Source organism: Pristis pectinata, chromosome 16 (genome assembly GCF_009764475.1).
Source record: "Pristis pectinata isolate sPriPec2 chromosome 16, sPriPec2.1.pri, whole genome shotgun sequence".
In the NCBI taxonomy this organism is placed as follows: domain Eukaryota; kingdom Metazoa; phylum Chordata; class Chondrichthyes; order Rhinopristiformes; family Pristidae; genus Pristis; species Pristis pectinata.
In genome coordinates, this window is record NC_067420.1 from 11,998,005 (window position 1) to 12,016,822 (window position 18,818).

General features: G+C 43.1%; 1 protein-coding gene across 7 annotated transcripts in view; it reads right to left on the reverse strand.

The window, feature by feature from the left end:
• znfx1 (zinc finger, NFX1-type containing 1) overlaps nt 1–18,818 on the reverse strand; it is a 56,682-nt gene that overhangs the window by 32,901 nt on the left and 4,963 nt on the right. For 5 of the 7 annotated variants that reach the window (XM_052031547.1, XM_052031546.1, XM_052031549.1 and 2 more), the window contains 3 exons: nt 15,715–15,835; nt 9,773–11,656; nt 2,645–2,776 (listed from right to left, as the gene is read on the reverse strand). In XM_052031547.1, the coding sequence (XP_051887507.1) occupies nt 2,645–2,776; nt 9,773–11,656; nt 15,715–15,820 (2,122 nt within the window). In that variant the 5' untranslated portion in view covers nt 15,821–15,835. Of the gene's footprint in view, nt 1–2,644; nt 2,777–9,772; nt 11,657–15,714; nt 15,836–16,148; nt 16,289–18,818 lie in introns of all 7 variants that reach the window. The other 2 variants (XM_052031544.1, XM_052031545.1) reach the window with 1 other exon arrangement.

Sequence of the window (18,818 nt, forward strand, 5' to 3'; positions counted from 1 at the left end):
AGAATGACTTTCTCCTGTGCCACACTGCAACTCTGTGATTCTATGTCCTGTCAATCACCTTCTAACATCTTGTATGTCTCAACGAGGTCAATTCTCATTATTTTCTCAGTATTTTATCTGCAGAATGTAAAGGCTAATCTTTCCAAGACACTTATTTCTTTGCTTGGGTATAGGGAGCAACACTGTACATAGTTACTACAATAGTTGGCTAAAATGAGACCAAAGCCTAGTCTATTGTCAAGGTAAACTGACCTGAGCCCTTATTGGTCACTCTCAACAGATCTTATTGTCTGTTGTCAAATCTATATTCTTTTGTCTCCTCTACATTTGAGGGTTGGCCTTTAATTTCTTGCATATGTAAGGATTGGGTAATGGAGCTGCCAATTAAGTCAGCCATTGCTTTTGAGCTGGAGGTCTTGGAACAATTTCTATTGTTTATTCAATTTGGAACAATGAGTAGCACTATGCAAAAACAATGTGGTTGAAATTCCCAGTCTGCTCTCAAGACAGGTAATATTTTGCAGATCAGTCCAGCCAAATTGGCTTTAATGCTGGATAGCAAATTGATTTTAAACTATTGTGAACTCACTTGAACTTAAAATTAAATAAAACTGAATTAAATTAAATAAAATTAAACACTGCAATAGCCCCTCCTGATGGTTAGTGATACTCTGACAATTATTAACTATCCATACTCATCTTCCAGACCTGCCTGCAGCCTTTGGCATGGTTGATCATACTATCCGACTGCTAAGCCTCTCCTCCATCACCTTGCCAGGTGGGAATGCACTTTCCTAGAGCCACTTCTAATTATTATCAGCTCCAGTCGCAGGATCACCTACTGTGGCAAGATGGTGACATTTTTGATATTAAGTAGTAGATAACTGTAAAATTACAGATACCTTTCAAGTTCAATTAGATAAAAATGTGATGCAAGTATAATAAGCAAATTACAGCAAGTGAAGGATTCCCAAAACATCTGCTCTGACAAAATTCTACTAGAATGGGCTATCGATTCCCTGAATGCTACTACTGCTTAATCTGGAGAAACGTTCCCAACTGTGCGGTACTTGTGCTGTCACAGCATGCAACCAAAGCACATCGACCAACAGTCTCACCATTATTCTGGACCAGCACTTCATTGTCATCCTCACAACCATCAACAAAATGAACAAAAATTGCTTGAATCCCCGAGACTCAGGAAAGACCAACTGAGGAGGAAGGAAAAAAGGTGGAGGAGGAGGGAGACAAAGCGAGTGGAAACCGCTTGTGCAAAACAAGACTAGGACACACCCCACACACACACAGACAGGACAACACAGCCTGCAGGGTAAAGCACAGCTATGGAATGAGGGAGATTTCACGTCAGCTTCTGAAATCCATTTTGTTGCACAATCTATATTGTTCCAAGATGTTCCAGGAGTCGAGCAGTTCTCGTGCTTTCCCTGGACGACTAACCATTCATTGTTAGTGAAGGTGTAAAGAAGAAATTCACCTGGAGGAAGAGGGGAACCTCAACCTCCCCAGGAGCAACACACATAGAGCTGGATCTTAAATGGGAAATTACACGTCAATTCTTCAGTCCCCTTTCCTCCTGTGGCCATTGCAGTTCATAGCCTTCATGGAGATTTGCATGTAGGTGACATCAATAGAGTGTCTTACACCACTTGACGTCTGCACACCCAGAACCCTTTGTGTGTTAATCACACAGAGGATCCAGATCAAATATCTGGAAGTACCTGATTGTGTTTAGCAACTGGGGTTTTCTAACAAAATTCTATCTGATTGTACATAAAAACTTTGCACTGTATGATAGAATTTCCAAGCAAAGGTCTTTGGAGATGGGAAAAGAAAATAAAACAGAATGTTAGTCTAGCTTCTAGAAGGTCTTGGAAAATTTTACGTACAAATACGGTTTTTATCATTCAAACATTTCAAATAACATCACAGAACAGTAAATTAGTATTGTGAGCACTTGTTTTGTATAGTAAAACAACATTTCTGTGCAAATGGTTCATTTAATGAGCATGACGTCGTTAACTGAAGAGAATCACTTGGGCTGCAAGGCTCTTCACTCAAAGTCCCATAAAACGCGGTTGAAAAATAGGCTGGAATACCCCACAACCCAGTTTTCCAAGCCACAGTCAGCACTCGTACTTTTCTGCAATAGCAACCATGTGGCAAGATTTAACCTCTACCTTGGGCTTGTAACCAATAAACCTTTTTGCAATATGTGGTGGATTCAGTATTCTTCAACTAATGACCAAGTTGTACATGAGTTATGATAGTGTAGTCACAACTGATGAATGAAGTATATCATGCACATGATCCATATAAGTGGAGGATTATGATGACACACTGGTCATTACTACTTTTATTATTTATAATATAACAATAGATTATGCCATAAATAAAAAACATTTCAACTACAGCACAATCACTCTTCAATACTATATAAAACAAGAGACAATATTTAAGGAACTTTAGTAACATTTTCATTATACAGCCTAGCTAATTTATGCAAGCGAACAAAAGATGGAAAATTGCTTTACCATTAGCAAAATGCAGAAGTAACTTTACACAAAAGTCAGAAGTAGAATAAATTTGAAAACTAAATTCAAGCAGACAAATGACAGAACCCTACCTTCAAGAAACTGGTCGAGTGCATGGTTTGTGTAGCACACCACCAAAATTGGAGACTTCTGCAAATCTGTTTGCCAAATTTGCTCATTATGTAGGAGTGCTTGCACAATTTTTAATCCTACATAGGTTTTTCCTGAAAATAATGAATTGGTATTATTAAGCAAAGTTTGAAAACAATTTAGATTATCACTGACTTTATCCTCATTTACTTTTAATTTTCCAGAAGCATGACACATGTTGTAAAATAAAACCATAAGCTTTCATTGAAAGGCTGAATACAAGTTTATTTTTCTTTGTTAAAGGAAACCTTGGTTAGTCCTGGGATACCAGATTCCTTCAGTCACTTCTTCCAGTTAAAAAAGCCCTGGAACAATCATGATTGTGCTTTAATCCACTGTAGCTGCACTCTGATTTTTATCAATAGTCAGCCAGAAAACTTTGTGCAACCTGAATAAAGCAGAAGGATCTGCCATGAGTAAGAGAAGGAGCAACTGTCTCCCATCTTCATACTCCCCTCCCCCCACCTTGCTCCATCTGTTTATTTCCCCCTTTTACCTCTCCCTCTGTTTGCCTCCATCTATCATTCACCCGCCACTGTCTTCCAACACCCCTGCTCGCTTCCTCTACTCGGTACTACCTGCCTGTCATCTCGCACCCCTCCTGTCTGCCAATCACCTCAGAGTCCTTTCTTGCCACTCTCCTTCTCCTCGTTATACTGGCCACCTCCCCTCTCCACGCAGTCCTGATGCAGGGTTTTGACCCAAAGTGTCCACAATTCCTTTCCTCCCACATATTATTAGGGTTAGATTTGTTTTATAAGGTACTTTTATAAGTGTTTTAAAAGTTTTAAGCCATAGATTGGGAGCTGGACTGCGCAGGCGCAGCGTGGGCAGTTTAAAAAGCAAACAGCCTATCCAGCGGGCAGCGTCGGAGCAGGCAGCTGAGTGAGAGGTAGCAGAGTGTTCTGGGCTTTGGCTCAAGGGGCTTCGGCGTAAAGGGGCGAGGAAAGGTAGGTGACTTGAGTTAAGGAAGGAGTATGAGTGGTTTCCTGTACTCAGTGTCAGATGTGGGAGTTTCCGGAGTCTCCCTGCCTCCGGGAAGGCTACGTCTGCACCCGGTGTGTCGAGCTGCAGCTCCTGAGGGACCGTGTTAGGGAACTGGAGATGCAGCTCGATGACCGCCTGGTGAGGGAGAGTGAGGAGGTGATAGAGAGGAGTTATAGGCAGGTGGTCACACTGGGACCATTAGAATCAGGCGATTGGGTCACAGTCAGGAAGGGGAAGGGGAAGAGTCGGGTACTAGAGAGTACCCCTGTGGCTGTACCCCTTGACAATAAGTACGCCTGTTTGAGTACTGTTGGAGGAGACAGCCTACCTGGGGGAAGCAACAGTGACAGTGTCTCTGGCACAGACCCCAGCCCTGTGGCTCAGATGGGAAGGGAAGGAGTGAGGAGGGCACTAGTGATAGGGGACTCTATAGTTAGGTGGGCAGACAAGCGATTCTGTGGACGTAGGAAAGAAACTCGGAAGGTAGTTTGCCTCCCAGGTGCCAGGGTCCGGGATGTTTCAGATCACATCCAAATTATCCTGAAGGAGGAGGGAGAACAGCCAGAGGTCGTGGTACATATTGGTACCAACGACATAGGTAGGGAAAGGAATGAGGTCCTGAAAAGAGACAATAGAGAATTAGGAAGGAAGTTGAGAAGCAGGACCTCAAAGGTAGTAATTTCCGGATTACTGCCTGTGCTAAGTGACAGTGGGTATAGGAACAGAATGAGGAGGACGTTAAATGTGTGGCTGAGGGATTGGAGTAAGGAGCAGGGATTCAGATTTCTGGATCATTGGGGCCTCTTTTGGGGCAGGTATGACCTGTTCAAAGAGGACGGGTTGCACTTGAATCCCAGGGGGACCAATATCCTGGCGGGGAGGTTTGCTAAGGCTACCGGGGAGAGTTTAAACTAGAATTGTTGGGGGGTGGGATCTGTACTGGAGAGACTGGGGAAGAGGTGTTTGGCTCTCAAATAGAGGAAGCTAGGAGTAAGTACCATAGGCAGGTGATAGAGAAGGGATGTGCTCAGACAGGCTTGAGATGTGTCTATTTTAACGCAAGGAGTATTATGAACAAGGCGGGTGAGCTTAGAGCTTGGATCAATACTTGGAGCTATAATGTGGTGGCCATTACGGAGACTTGGATGGCTCCAGGACTGGAATGGTTGATTCAAGTGCTGGGTTTTAGATATTTCAGGAAGGACAGGGAGGGAGGCAAAAGAGGTGGGGGAGTGGCACTATTGATCAGAGAGAGTGTCACGGCTGCGGAAAAGGTGGACGTTCTGGAGGGATTGTCTATGGAGTCTCTGTGGGTGGAGGTTAGGAACAGGAAGGGGTCAATAACTTTACTCGGTGTATTTTATACGCCGCCCAATAGTGACAGGGTTATTGAGGAGCAGATAGGGAAGCAGATCCTAGAAAGGTGTGAGAATAACAGAGTTGTGATGAAGGATTTTAATTTCCCAAACATCAATTGGCATCTCCAGACAGTGAGGGGTTTAGATGGGGTGGAGTTTGTTAGGTGTGTTCAGGAAGGGTTCTTGACACAGTATGTAGATAGACCTACAAGAGGAGAGGCTGTGCTTGATTTGATATTGGGAAATGAACCTGGTCAGGTGTCAGATCTCTCAGTGGGTGAACATTTTGGTGATAGAATTATGATCACTATCTCCTTTATGTTAGCACTGAAGGGAGATAGGAACAGACAGACTAGAAAGGTGTTTACTTGGAGTAAAGGGAATTATGAAGCTCTCAGGCAGGAAATTGGAAGATTCAATTGGGAACACATGTTCTCTGGGAAAAGTACGGAAGATATGTGGCAAATATTCAGGGGATATTTGTGTGGAGTTCTGCATAGACATGTTCCGATGAGACAGGGGAGTCACGAGAGGATACAGGAACTGTGGTGTTCGAAGGCTGTAATAAATCTTGTCAAAAGGAAAAGAAAAGTATAGAGAGCTAGGTAATGTTAGAGACCTGGAGGAGTACAAGGCTAAAAGGAAGGAACTTAAGAAAGAGATTAGGAGAGCCAGAAGGGGACATGAGAAGGCCTTGGCTGGCAGGATTAAGGAAACCCCCAAGGCGTTCTACAAGTATGTGAAGAGTAAGAAGATGAGATGTGAAAGGACAGGGCCTATCAAGTGCAGCAGTGGGAAAGTGTGTATGGATCCGGAAGAAATAGCAGAGGTACTTAATGAATACTTTACGTCAGTGTTCACTACGGAAAAAGATCTGGAGGATTGTAGTGGGGACTTGCAGTGGACTGAAAAGCTTGAACATGTAAATATTAGAAAAGAGGTGGTGCTGAAACTTTTGGAAAGCATCATGTGAGATAACTCACTGGGACTGGATGAGATGTACCCCAGGTTGCTGTGGGAGGCAAGGGAGGACATTGCGGAGCCTCTGACAATGATCTTTGCGTCCTCGCTGGAGACAGGAGAGGTTCCGGAAGATTGGAGGGTTGTGGTTGTTGTTCCCTTATTCAAGAAGGGGAGTAGGGATAGCCCAGGAATTATAGACTGGTGAGTCTTACCTCAGTGGTTGGTAAGCTAATGGAGAAGATCCTGAGAGGCAGGATTTATGAACATTTGGAGAGGTATAATATGATTAGGAATAGTCAGCATGGCTTTGTCAAGGGCAGGTCCTGCCTTATGAGCCTGATTGAATTTTTTGAGGATGTGACTAAGCACATCAATGAAGGGAGAGCAGTAGATGTAGTGTATATGGATTGCAGCAAGGCGTTTGATAAGGTACCCCATGCGAGGCTTACGGAGAAGGTGAGGAGACATGGGATCCAAGGGAACATTGCAATGTGGATCCAGAACTGGTTGGCCCACAGAAGGCAAGGAGTGGTTGTTGAAGGGTCGTATTCTGAGTGGAGTTTGGTGACCAGTGGTATATCTCAGGGATCTGTACTGGGACCCTTACTCTTTGTGATTTTTATAAACGACCTGGATGAGGAAGTGGAGGGGTGGGTTAGTAAGTTTGCGGATGACATGAAGGTTGGGGGTGTTGTGGATAGTTTGGAGGGCTGTCAGAGGTTACAGAGGGACATAGATAGGATGCAGAGTTGGGCTGAGAAGTGGCAGATGCAGCTCAACCCAGATAAGTGTGAAGTGATTCATTTTGGTAGGTCAAACATGTTGGCGGAATATAGTATTAATGCTAGGACTTTTGGCAGTGTGGAGGATCAGAGGGATCTTGGGGTCCGAGTCCATAGGACACACAAAGCGGCTGCGCAGGTTAACTCTGTGGTTAAGAAGGCATATGGGGAATTGCCCATATGCCTTCTTAATTCCCCGATTCATCAATCGGGGAATTGAATTTAGGAACCGGGAGGTATTGTTGCAGCTATATAGGTCCCTGGTCAGACCCCACTTGGAGTATTGTGCTCAGTTCTGGTCGCCTCACTACAGCAAAGATGTGGAAGCCATAGAGAGGGTGCAGAGAAGATTTACAAGGATGCTGCCTGGAATGCAGAGCACGCCTTATGAAAGCAGGCTGAGGTAACTTGGCCTTTTCTCCTTGAAGAGATGGAGGATGAGGGGGGACCTGATAGAGGTGTATAAGATGATGAGAGGTATTGATAGGGTAGATAGTCAGAGGATTTTCCCCAGGGCTGAAATGGTGGCCACAAGAGGACATAGGTTAAAGATGTTGGGGAGTAGATATAGAGGAGATGTCAGGGATAAGCTTTTTACTCAGAGAGTGGTGAATGTGTGGAATGGGCTGCCGGAAACGGTGGTGGAGGCGGATATGATAGGGTCTTTCAAGAGACTGTTAGATAGGTACATGGAGCTGAGTAAAATAGAGGGCAGTGGATAAGCCTAGTAATTTCTAGGGTAGGGACATGTTCGGCACAGCTTTGTGGGCCAAAAGGCCTGAATTGTGCTGTAGTTTTTCTATGTTTTTTCTATGTTTTCTAGATGCTGCTCGACCCACTGAATTATTCCAGCAGAGTATCTGTTGCTCCAGATTCCAGCATCTGCAGTCTCTTTTGCCTGCCATTGGTAAATGCTTTGGGAGTACCAATCACTATTTGACTAAAGATACCTAAACAATGCTCTCCAGAAGCTCACTGCCCTAATTAATGTGTCCTGTGGCTTCACGCCATTCAAAATAAAATATTGTAGCTTTGTTTCATATTGCATGTAAACAATGATCAGATTATTCTCCCGAGAACCTCTGGCCGATGACTGCTCAAAGTGGAGAAGAAGCATTCAGGATAGTATTGAGAACCTCAAGACATTACATAGGGAGCACTCAGAAGTCAATCAGTGGAAAGAGCACATCACCTCACAAACTACCCATGCACCTGCCTGGTCGGCCACTTCCTGCCCCATTGTGGAAGAGCTGGCAGTTCCCATATTGACGTGAACCGCCATCTCAGAACCACGAAGCATGAGTGTAAGCAAACTGAACTCGATTCCCAGGAACTGCCCAAGAAAAAGGAGGAATTTTTAACCAGCAACACATTAAACTAAAGGTGGAATAACTTGACCAAGAGCAATTTTGGCCCAGGCAGGCTCTGTGAGTGTCAACTCCACCTGATGTCATCAGCTTGAGGTCCAGGATATCTAACCCCTTGGACCTCACTCACTTCCAGTTGGCCAGCTCCCAGGCCAAAATGAGTAGAAAGAGGCAGCAGGTCAGTAGGCCTTGGTTAGAACTGTACAGAGTGAAGTGGCCCATTGGCTGGAAGTGGACCACAAGGGGATTTCAGCAGGACCCTGGGGCAGGAAGGTGGGGAGATGAATAGGGGGTGCCCATTGCTAGAGAGTGAGAGCCTTTGCTTGTGTAACCTGAACAAACATTCCATCTCCTAGAATCATAACATTATTACCTAGCTTTAGTGACTTAAAGTCATTAGAATGGCTTTATCTGAAACAGTGGTTGTTGCCCAGTTATTTTAAAAAGGCTTCTGAACATCTACTACCCCAACCTCAGGACAAGTAAGGAGTCCTGCCCCATTCATGTAGGTACCTAATTCTTCACTAAGAACAGTGATGTAAATATCTCTGCAGAGTGGAAAGGAATGAGTAAACTGACCCACTCCATTTTCACACTCACTGAGGAGGTGCTGGCATGACAAGAGGCAAGAGACGATGCACAGTTACCATTGGGATGAAGATATTAAAACTAAATTGGATAGCCAGCAGGGCATTTCCTCAACCCAATCCCAAAGGTATAATTTGGATCATGCAGTTGCTCATTGAACCCATGAAAACAGGATGACTTGCTGTCTATGCCATGCACTGACTGAAAGATTCAGTAGTTTACTACCTCGGTCATTTTCCTTCACTGAGCACTTCCCAGAGCGATTCACTCAAGAGCATTTCTTTCCAGCATGCCTATAAAAATGTCCACCTCACTTGTGCACAGGATGCCAACCTCCATGCAACATTTCTTTTGGAACATTGCAGGATAAATTAGATCACGACCCAGTCACAGATCACCACCCTTCTCAGATGCAGTTAAGGACTAAGACCTTTTCAGGTCTCATACTTGATTCTTTAGCTCCACCCTTTTCCCTCATCTATATATATATATCACTGACAGCCCCCACCCTACCTCCCCAGTCTTGATATTCCCCCCTCTCTACCCTCCCTTCCACACCATCCAACCCTCTGGGCCCAAACCTTTAACCTATACCCAATTGGTGCCCTGGACACCCTCCTTGCCACAGCTACTTACCATGCTCACTGACCCGATTCCCATGCCCTCAGTTACAGCCATCAGGCTGCTTTCCCTCATCCTCACTTAACCCTGGACTCACACATTTTCCTGTGTGCGTTATGGGAAGCTCAGGGGTAAAAGTACAATGAGCTTTAGGGCCCACCGAAGTCCAGCAGCAGGACTGTGACCATCTCCTGTAAACATCTATGTACATCAGTATTTTGCAGCAACTATGTGCACATTAAGTCCAGAGAAAGGTTGAGACCCATACGATTCCAGAATAGAAAGCAGGGTGAGGGGGAATATTGGAAGGGAATAAAAGTGATAATTTACAAATATAGTTTGCATTTTAAAAAAAACATGCAACACACTAAACTGAGAATAAAAATGTGAGTCATCAAGTGTACCTGTTCCAGGAGGTCCTTGTATGATGGCCAGTTCCTTTGTCAGTGCCATCTTCAGAGCTTTCACCTGTGACTCATCCAAGTTCAGCTCTTCCTTCGAAGGCCATGATGCATGATTGAGGACGTTGATTTTGGTTTTCCTCAGCAAAAATTCATATAGGTGTTTGGTCGATTCCTCAGAGTTTTTTGATTGTTCCTTCATTAGTGGTTCAAGGTCATAGCAGCTATGCAGATTCAAGTATGTTGGGGCTTGGATATCTGTGTTACATTCTACAATATACTTCTGGAAAGGAATATCTTCTCCTTGTATCTCCTGTAGTCCTTCTAGAACATGACGGTAGGCTTCAAAATATGCTGTTGTTTCCACCATCAAGAAACAATCTGAAGGTTCTACCTCAGCTAGCAGAGGTCGGCTTTGCACATTGAAGGACAGATAGACAATACCTTCTTTGAGTTTCTTAGGATCTCTATCTGACACTGTTGCAAAGAGTAAAGTCTCAAAATTATCTTTTGACATACACACAAGTGAACCATACAGCAGACGCTTTGAGTTTTGCCACCGGACAAACTTCAATGGCTGTGTGTCGAACTGGACTTTATACCCAACACCACTAGCTGTGCACAGGGGGACTAAGATGCGGGTATTGAAATATACTCTGATGTCATCAAATTTTTTCCTTCTCAGGCCCTTGCCATCATAATTATGAAGCAAGTCTAAGATACCTTCTCTCAAAGGTCTCACGAAGTCTTCTCTTAGAAGACGAAAATGGGTGTCGAGGTACACCTCAGCATTTGCATACTTTTCAGTAATGAGATTAGGTCGCAGAAATGGCTTCTCTTCGAGATGCACTTCGTTGTATGTAGGATAGATGGTCATTGTTCTGTAGTTGTCTTCAGGATTAGTTTCTTTATTGTCTAGCAACATAAGGGTATCGTTTTTGAGAGTTCCATCTCGCTTTCTCTGCTGTAGGTGTTGAATTATATTTTTTACCTTTTCCATACTATTTTCAATCTCCTCACCAATTGAAACTCCAGCAGCCCGTAGGGTATTCACAGTAGGATCCAATACCAAAATTACCATGGACACCTCTTGAACTGAACTGGCCGGAAAGACGCTTACTAATTCCTGAAGCAAGAACAGAATTCTTTCAATATATTCAGGGTACTGCCCTCTACGGGAAGGCACCGAATCCGTACTCATCTGAACCACATAGTGAGGCAACTGAACTTTCAGAAACTGAGAGTCCTTTACCATACCCAGGAGGTGCTGAATGCTCTGACGATCAGTCTTAGACCGACAAGCCTTGCACAAAACTTTACAAATGAGTTGGATGAAACCTATGTTTAATTGTTGGTTTAATAATTCTTTCAGGCCAGAGCTGCAAGCTAATGTTATAACAATTTCAGATGGCTCTTTATCCAAAAGGTTCTCCAGTGTTTTATAACCCAATCTTCTCACACTGTGTTCTTTGTCCTTCACATGCTCTTCATGAGATCTCCTTTTCTGAAAGTGCGGATTACCTTGCAGTTCTGCCTGCCTTTCTCTGCCTCCTTCAGAAAGGTCGTTCCTTCTCCATGGTTCACGTCTACGTTCATTGTGCTGATGATCCCTTTTACCCTGCTGGGGGGCTTGACGATTGCCTTGAACACCGGGAACTCTACCAGCTGTGTTTCGGTTAGTTCTGGCATCATTTTGCCTGGGATTGGGAGTAAAGTTACGATCTTGGTTCCTTTCTGCAAACTCTCCATTTGGGAGCAACTCCCCTGGCCTGGGTGTTGAAAGTGCTCTCCTGGGATGCTGTGCACCTCTCCAGTCTGGTGGTCCTGCGGTGTTTCTCTGGTTCCTATTATAGTGATGTCCTTGCGGTAAAGCCCGTTCTGCAGAGGCTAAAAACGCAGAAAAGGAAAATACAAATTCTAAATTTCACAGTCAAATTGTGTATTATGATCTGCTTTCCTAAGGGCATTTTTATTCACTGAAAATTTAAAGAATGCTCCCAAACTCCATGCAATAGTTTGTTACTGAGGCTCTTAAGTTTGAGAGGTCCGGACATAATGCAACTTCTGAAAAATATTGTTAATTGGGTGTTGTAAGAGTCACTTGAAACAACCAACTATCCTGCAACTAATATTGCATTTACCATCAAAGTACTATTCTAAATTGTTGCGTAAATATATTCTCTTTCTTGGATTTGAATTGCATCCCAGGCTTAAATAGTTCAAAGTCACCAACTGACTATACTGCAGTTTCTTATCTACAGTTTTCTTTTGTTTATTGGCTGTACACTTAATAACTATGTGCCAGCTCTGAAACAATGCCACTTTATTAAACTGTCTGTGTTTTATGGCTGAGAGAAAACAGGAAATAAGATAGTGATTACATTTGTGTTAGATCTTTCACATATTTCACAGACAATGACCTCCTTTGGAAGTATGCTGACTGTTGTTGGGTGGGCCTTTCTGTGTGAAGTATGGTCCCACAAACAAATGGATGAAATGACAAGTGAATGAAAATTAAAAACTACGAGTGCTGAAAATCTGAAGCAAAAAAAAATCCTGTTTGGACAAAGATTCGTAGACCCGAAACGTTAATGTTTTGTCTTTCCACAAATGCTACCTGAACTGCTGAGATTTTGCAGCTTCTTTTGTTTTTGTTTGAAATGACAAGAGAATTTATTTTGGTGTATGTTGGCCAGGAAACAAGGAGAACCTCTTTGCTCTCAGTGCTACAAGATCATTAACAGCCTTCTGAACAGGTAATCGTAGGGGCCCTGGCAGAGATATTTAGAATGTCCTTCGCCACAGATGAGGTGCCGGAGGACTGGAGATAGCTGATGTTGTCTGTTGTTTAAGAAAAGCTCCAAGAATAAGCCAGGAAATTATAGGCCGGTGAGCCTGACATCAGTCATGGATAAATTACTGGAAGGTATTATGAAGGACAGGATACACAAGTATTTGGATAGACAGGGCCTGATTAGGGATAGTCAACATGGCTTTGTGTGTGGCAGGTCATGTCTAACCAATCTTACAGAGTTTTTCGAGGTTACCAGGAAGGTTGATCAAAGGAAGGCAGTGGATGTTGTCTACATGGACTTTAGCAAGGCCTTTGACAAAGTCCTGCATGGGAGGCTGATCCAGAAGGTTAAGTCACTTGGCATTCAGAACAAAGTAGCCAATTGGATCCAACGTTCGCTGAGTGGGAGAAGCCAGAGAGTGGTAGTACATAGTTGTCTCTCTGATTGGAGGCCTGTGACTAGTGGTGTGCCACAGGGATCGGTGCTGGGCCTGTTGTTGTTTATCATCTATATTAATGATTTAGAGGATACAGTCGTAAACTAGATCAGCAAATTTGCAGATGACACCAAGATTGGTAGTGTAGTGGACAGCAAGGAAGGCTATCAAAGCTCGCTAATGATCTGGACCAGCTGGGAACGTGGGCTGAAAATTGGCAGATGGAATTTAATGCAGACAAAAGTTTGGGAGGACAAACCAGGGTAAGACTTACACAGTGAATGGTAGGACTCTGAGATATGCAGTAGAACAAAGGGACCTGGAAATACAGATGAATAATTCCTTGGAAGTGGCGTCACAGGTAGGTGGGGTCATAAAGAAAGTTTTTGGCACATTGGCCTTCATAAATCAGGGCATTGAGTACAGGAGCTGGGATGTTAATTTGAAGTGGTACAAGATGTTGGTGAGGCCGAATTTAGAGTATTGTGTGCAGTTCTGGTCACCTACCTACAGGACAGATATCAATAAGCTTGAAAGAGTGCAGAGAAAACTTACAAGAATATTGCCGAGACTTGAGGACCTGAGTTACAGGGAAAGGTTGAATAGGTTAGAACTTTACTCCCTGGAGTGCAGGAGAATGAGGGGAGATCTTATAGAGGTATACAAAATTATGAGGGGTATAGATAGGGTGAATGCATGCAGGCTTTTCCCCCTCAGGTTGGGTGAGACTAGAACTGGAGGTCATAGGCTTAGGGTGAAAGGTGAAATATTTAAGGGGAACTTCTTCACTCAGAAGGTGGTGCGAGTATGGAATGAGCTGCCAGCGGAAGTGGTGGATGAGGGTTCAACTGTAACATTTAAGAGAAGTTTGGATAGGTGCAGGGATAAGTGAGGTATGGAGGGATATGGTCCAGGTGCAGGTAGATGGGACTAGGCAGAAAACCAGGCCAGCATGGACTAGATGGGCCGAAGGGCCTGTTTCTGTGCTGTAGTGCTCTATGACTGACTGCACTGAAGGGCAGAATACCACTAAAGGACCATTCCATTACTGGCTGCACTCAATTCCATGGTCCAACCCTCGAATATCATTCAAGCCTGAGCACTGACCTTAACTGCCAGGCAGACACCAGAAGAGGGGGGGGGAAGTGGAAACAAGAATCAAGGCACATGCCAGGATCAGAAATTGTCTGTGAAGGCCGACCAAGACGGCAACATTTGCAAAAATCATGTTATAGATGAACTAAATGCAGTCTTCTGCTTTGCACTAGATCCATTACATTAGTAACCATTGCAACTCTAATCCTTCTGGGACTCTCTGACTAATGCACATTTTATGTGGGCCATCATTGTTTTATTGCTAATAGTTCATCCATGCTAAGCCATATCATGATAATGTAGCAAGAAAGACATTTTAATGGATAGTTTTACAAATTCAAGCTCAATCTAATATTGCATTGCTTTATTCTGAATCAACCTGCCAGTATTATTTACAATCCAAGGAATAAAAGTTAACAGTGAAAGAATGGGAAGTGAAAGACAAGCATGAGAGAGTAATGCAAAACAAAAATAGAAAAGAGTAAAGTCCAAACAAGAAGCAGGTGAAAAGTAGCTGGGTGTAAGAGGAATAAATATTAATACTTCCTCATGGAAAAAAAAGAGAAGAATCAAGGATGGACTCACAGATTTTTCTTGACCTGAAATAAATTTCTGCACAATTCAAGAAATGGAGTTCAACAGTATTGAGCTAAAACTTGTGCCTTTGAAATACAGTAGGCAACTCAACACTGTGCTGCAGAACTCTGACATAGCTGGTTCCCAATCTTAGTTGTTACCAGACAAGGCTTTAAGATTGAGGTCACTCCTAATGCCTCCACTCCAAGAAAGGAGGAATCAGAGGATGAGTTGCAGAATACCATTCAGATGCAGCATAACCAGAACTAGGACCAAATGTAGGCCAGTCAATGTCTCAAACCCACTCCTCCATTTCATAAGATTCTGGAAGATTGTGTGTCTTGTCCACTTTGTGTCCAATTGGAATAACCCTCAACTCCCTTCATGCCCAAATTCTATCTGTCAGTCAGTCATGCCCGAGAATCCCTGACCCTCCAATATGGAGAATTCTGGAGACTTAGAACTCTCAGTGAAGAAACTGCACCTCCCCTCAGCTATAAATGCCAACCACTTAATGCTTTACCCTCGCTGCTGACTCTCCATCCAATGGAAACAGACTCTCAGTAGGTACCCTCTCAAACTTACCTTTCTTTCTTCCAATGTCAAGGGAACGTAGGCCCAGTCACTCCTCATGTGACTGCTCTCCAACCCCAAGAATGGAGCAGATGTGATCACTGTACCCTTGAAACATTGGCCCTCAAACCCAGCAGCAGGATCACCATGGTCCACCTGTTCTCAGACCGCCTATATCAATCCCAATCTAATCCCACTGTCCTGCTCGCTCCCTGAAGTCCTGTATCACTCCCAAACTAATCCTCTGATCCTAGTCTCTCACCATTGCTCTGTATCAATCCAGCTTCAAGCAGCAATCATCATAGCTTGGAAGCAGGTCACTTACCTGCCTTCCTACCTTGGTAAATGGTGAAAACTTCAGAAAGACATAAAGAGAGGAGGAAGAAAATGACATTGTAAAAGACAAAAGAAAAATAGATCTGAGAAATAGATTCCAAGAACTGCCAGCAATCTTCAAAAATATCTCTCACCATCCCCTCTCCTAGGATTTCGTCTTGGCTGTTCTGCTGTAGCTGTCCTCCTCAATGGATTGTCCATTTCAACTTCTTGACCCCTCCACCTGTGTCCTGGATCCATTTGAAGTAGCTTGCTCTGTAAAGGACATCAAGCTATTACACATCATTTAACTTTAGCAACAACAAATAGTGCCTTCTAAGAAGACCTGATACAAGGACTTGGGTTTAAAAAGTAGCAAAACAGAAGATTTCATAATGCTTCCAACCAATTTTTTTCTTGTCTTCTGTACTTGAAGTTTGTTCAAGCAACAGTTATTACTAGTAAAATCCTAGGTTGCAAGTAGTAACAATCTATTTGATTGAAGGAGTATGTGAGAGGCAAATCCATCTCAGGTCTCCACCCAAACTACATGCACATTGACTTCCAGCAGATTTCAAAGGATACTTACGAATAATTGGAATCCTGCCCAATTTTTCCTCTTAATCCAATTATTATAGTGCCAGCAATGGTTGCCTGACTGCATTCCCCAGGAAATGAATCCTGGGCATTCCTAAATTAGATGGTCCATTACTCAACATGTTAACCATCCTAAGAGTAAAGAGAGTGGGGATGTCAGGACTACATAAGGATGGTCTTTGTTAAATAATAAAATCCATAATTTGTTGGAAATACCTTGTGATATGATATTTCAATGACAGTTCTAGTTCACTAGGTTTGATCATGGATATGATTAAAAGAATTGAGATTCGAGAGTCCTCTCATTCCTGGTACATAGGTGTCATACCTTTCTCCAACAGTATTTTCAAATGTTTTATTTAGAAAAGAGTTGTATATTGTCATGAACCCAAGCACACTTCCTTAATATACTCTTATATATGATTCAGTAAATTTAAAAAGTAAATTCCTCATCATTCTGCAGCCAGCATACAATCTCTTCTGCCTCAGAGAAATAGCGTTTGCCCATAATACAATTAGAACCACAAGAATTATTTTCTCATTGCAGATCAATTTTCTTTCATGCTATGGGAATGCTTCCTGGAATACTAGACGACTGTTCAAATAAGATTATATGACACCAGTTGACATACTATTTTATTTCACATCCATACAAATAATCTGTCAGCTTGCTATAACAATATGAAAAATATGCATCCATGCACATCACACTGTTCGGCATGTAAAGGGTGAATATACCTACATGCATATGCCTCACTGATGAGTCTGATGAGTCTGATGCAAGGACAGCAAGTTTCAATAAAAAATTATTAGCTATTAGCTTTTGTTTAAGTTTAAACAAAGTTAGAATCCAACACTGTTACCTGATTATATATGGAATGCATAGAGCTGTAAAAGTTAATGCAGAAATATAGAAAGCTCAGAGTTTTCCCATACCTGAAAGGATGGCTTTTAGAGGATTACAAACTAGCATTCCAAACTTAGTTTCTAGTCTTAACAGCTGTGAAACATTTAAGGCTGGCCTTCTCTGAATACTTTATATTTGTCGGTGTATGCCCAGCTCCCACCTGAACACTTGGGTTCCAGAAGCACTGGCTGACCTCTGGTACTTCAATCAAACATCCATTCTCCATAATGGCTAATGACAGTGGCATGCAAAAGTTTGGGCACCCCTGGTCAAAATTTCTGTTACTGTGAATGGCTAAGCGAGTAAAAGATGACCTGATTTCCAAAAGGCATAAAGTTAAAGATGACACATTTTTTTAATATTTTAAGCAAGATTACTTTTTTATTTCCATCTTTTACAGTTTCAAAATAACAAAAAAGGAAAAGGGCCCAAAGCAAAGGTTTGGGCACCCTGCATGGTCAGTACTTAGTAACACCCCCTTTGGCAAGTATCACAGCTTGTAAACGCTTTCTGTAGCCAGCTTTCTGGAGCCAGGAGGTACTGTTGCAGCTATATAGGACCCTGGTCAGATCCCACTTGGAGTACTGTGCTCAATTCTGGTCACCTCACTACAGGAAGGATGTGGAAGTCATAGAAAGGGTGCAGAGGAGATTTACAAGGATGCTACCTGGAATGCAGAGCATGCCTTATGAAAGCAGGTTGAGGGAACTTGGCCTTTTCTCCTTGGAGCAACGGAGGATGAGGGGGGACCTGATAGATATGTATAAGATGATGAGAGGCATTGATCAGGTGGATAGTCAGAGGCTTTTTCCCAGGGCTGAAATGGTGGCCACAAGAGGACATAAGGTTTAAGGTGCTGGGTTTAAGAGGAGATGTCAGGGATAAGTTTTTTACTCAGAGAGTGGTGAGTGCGTGGAATGGGCTGCCGGCAATGGTGGTGGAGGCTGATACGATAGGGTCTTTTAAGAGGCTGTTAGATAGGTACATGAAGCTGAGTAAAATAGAGGGCTATGGGTAAGCCTAGTAATTTCTAGGGTAGGGACATGTTCGGCACAGCTTTGTGGGCTGAAGGGCCTGAATTGTGCTGTAGGTTTTTCTATGTTTCTCCAAACTTTCCTGCATCCTCACCACAAAATTCAGCATCAGAAGTTTGCAAAGGAACATATAAACAAGCCTGATGCATTTTGGAAACAAGTCCTGTGGACTGATGAAGTTAAAATAGAACTTTTTGGCCGCAATGAGCAAAGGTATGTTTGGAGAAAAAAGGGTGCAGAATTTCATGAAAAGAACACCTCTCCAACTGGTAAGCACGGGGGTGGATCGATCGTGCTTTGGGCTTGTGTTGCAGCCAGTCGCACGGGGAACATTTCACTGGTAGAGGGAAGAATGAATTCAATTAAATATCAGCAAATTCTGGAAGCAAACATCACACCGTCTGTAAAAAAAAACTGAAGATGAAAAGAGGATGGCTTCTACAACAGGATAACCATGCTAAACACACCTCAAAATCCACAATGGACTACCTCAAGAGGCACAAGCTGAAGGTTTTGCCATGGCCCTCACAGTCCCTCGACCTAAACATCATCGAAAATCTGTGGATAGACCTCAAAAGAGCAGTGCATGCAAGACGGCCCAAGAATCTCACAGAACTAGAAGGCCTTTTGCAAGGAAGAATGGGCGAAAATCCCCCAAACAAGAATTGAAAAACTCTTAGCTGGCTACAGAAAGCACTTACAAGCTGTGATACTTGCCAAA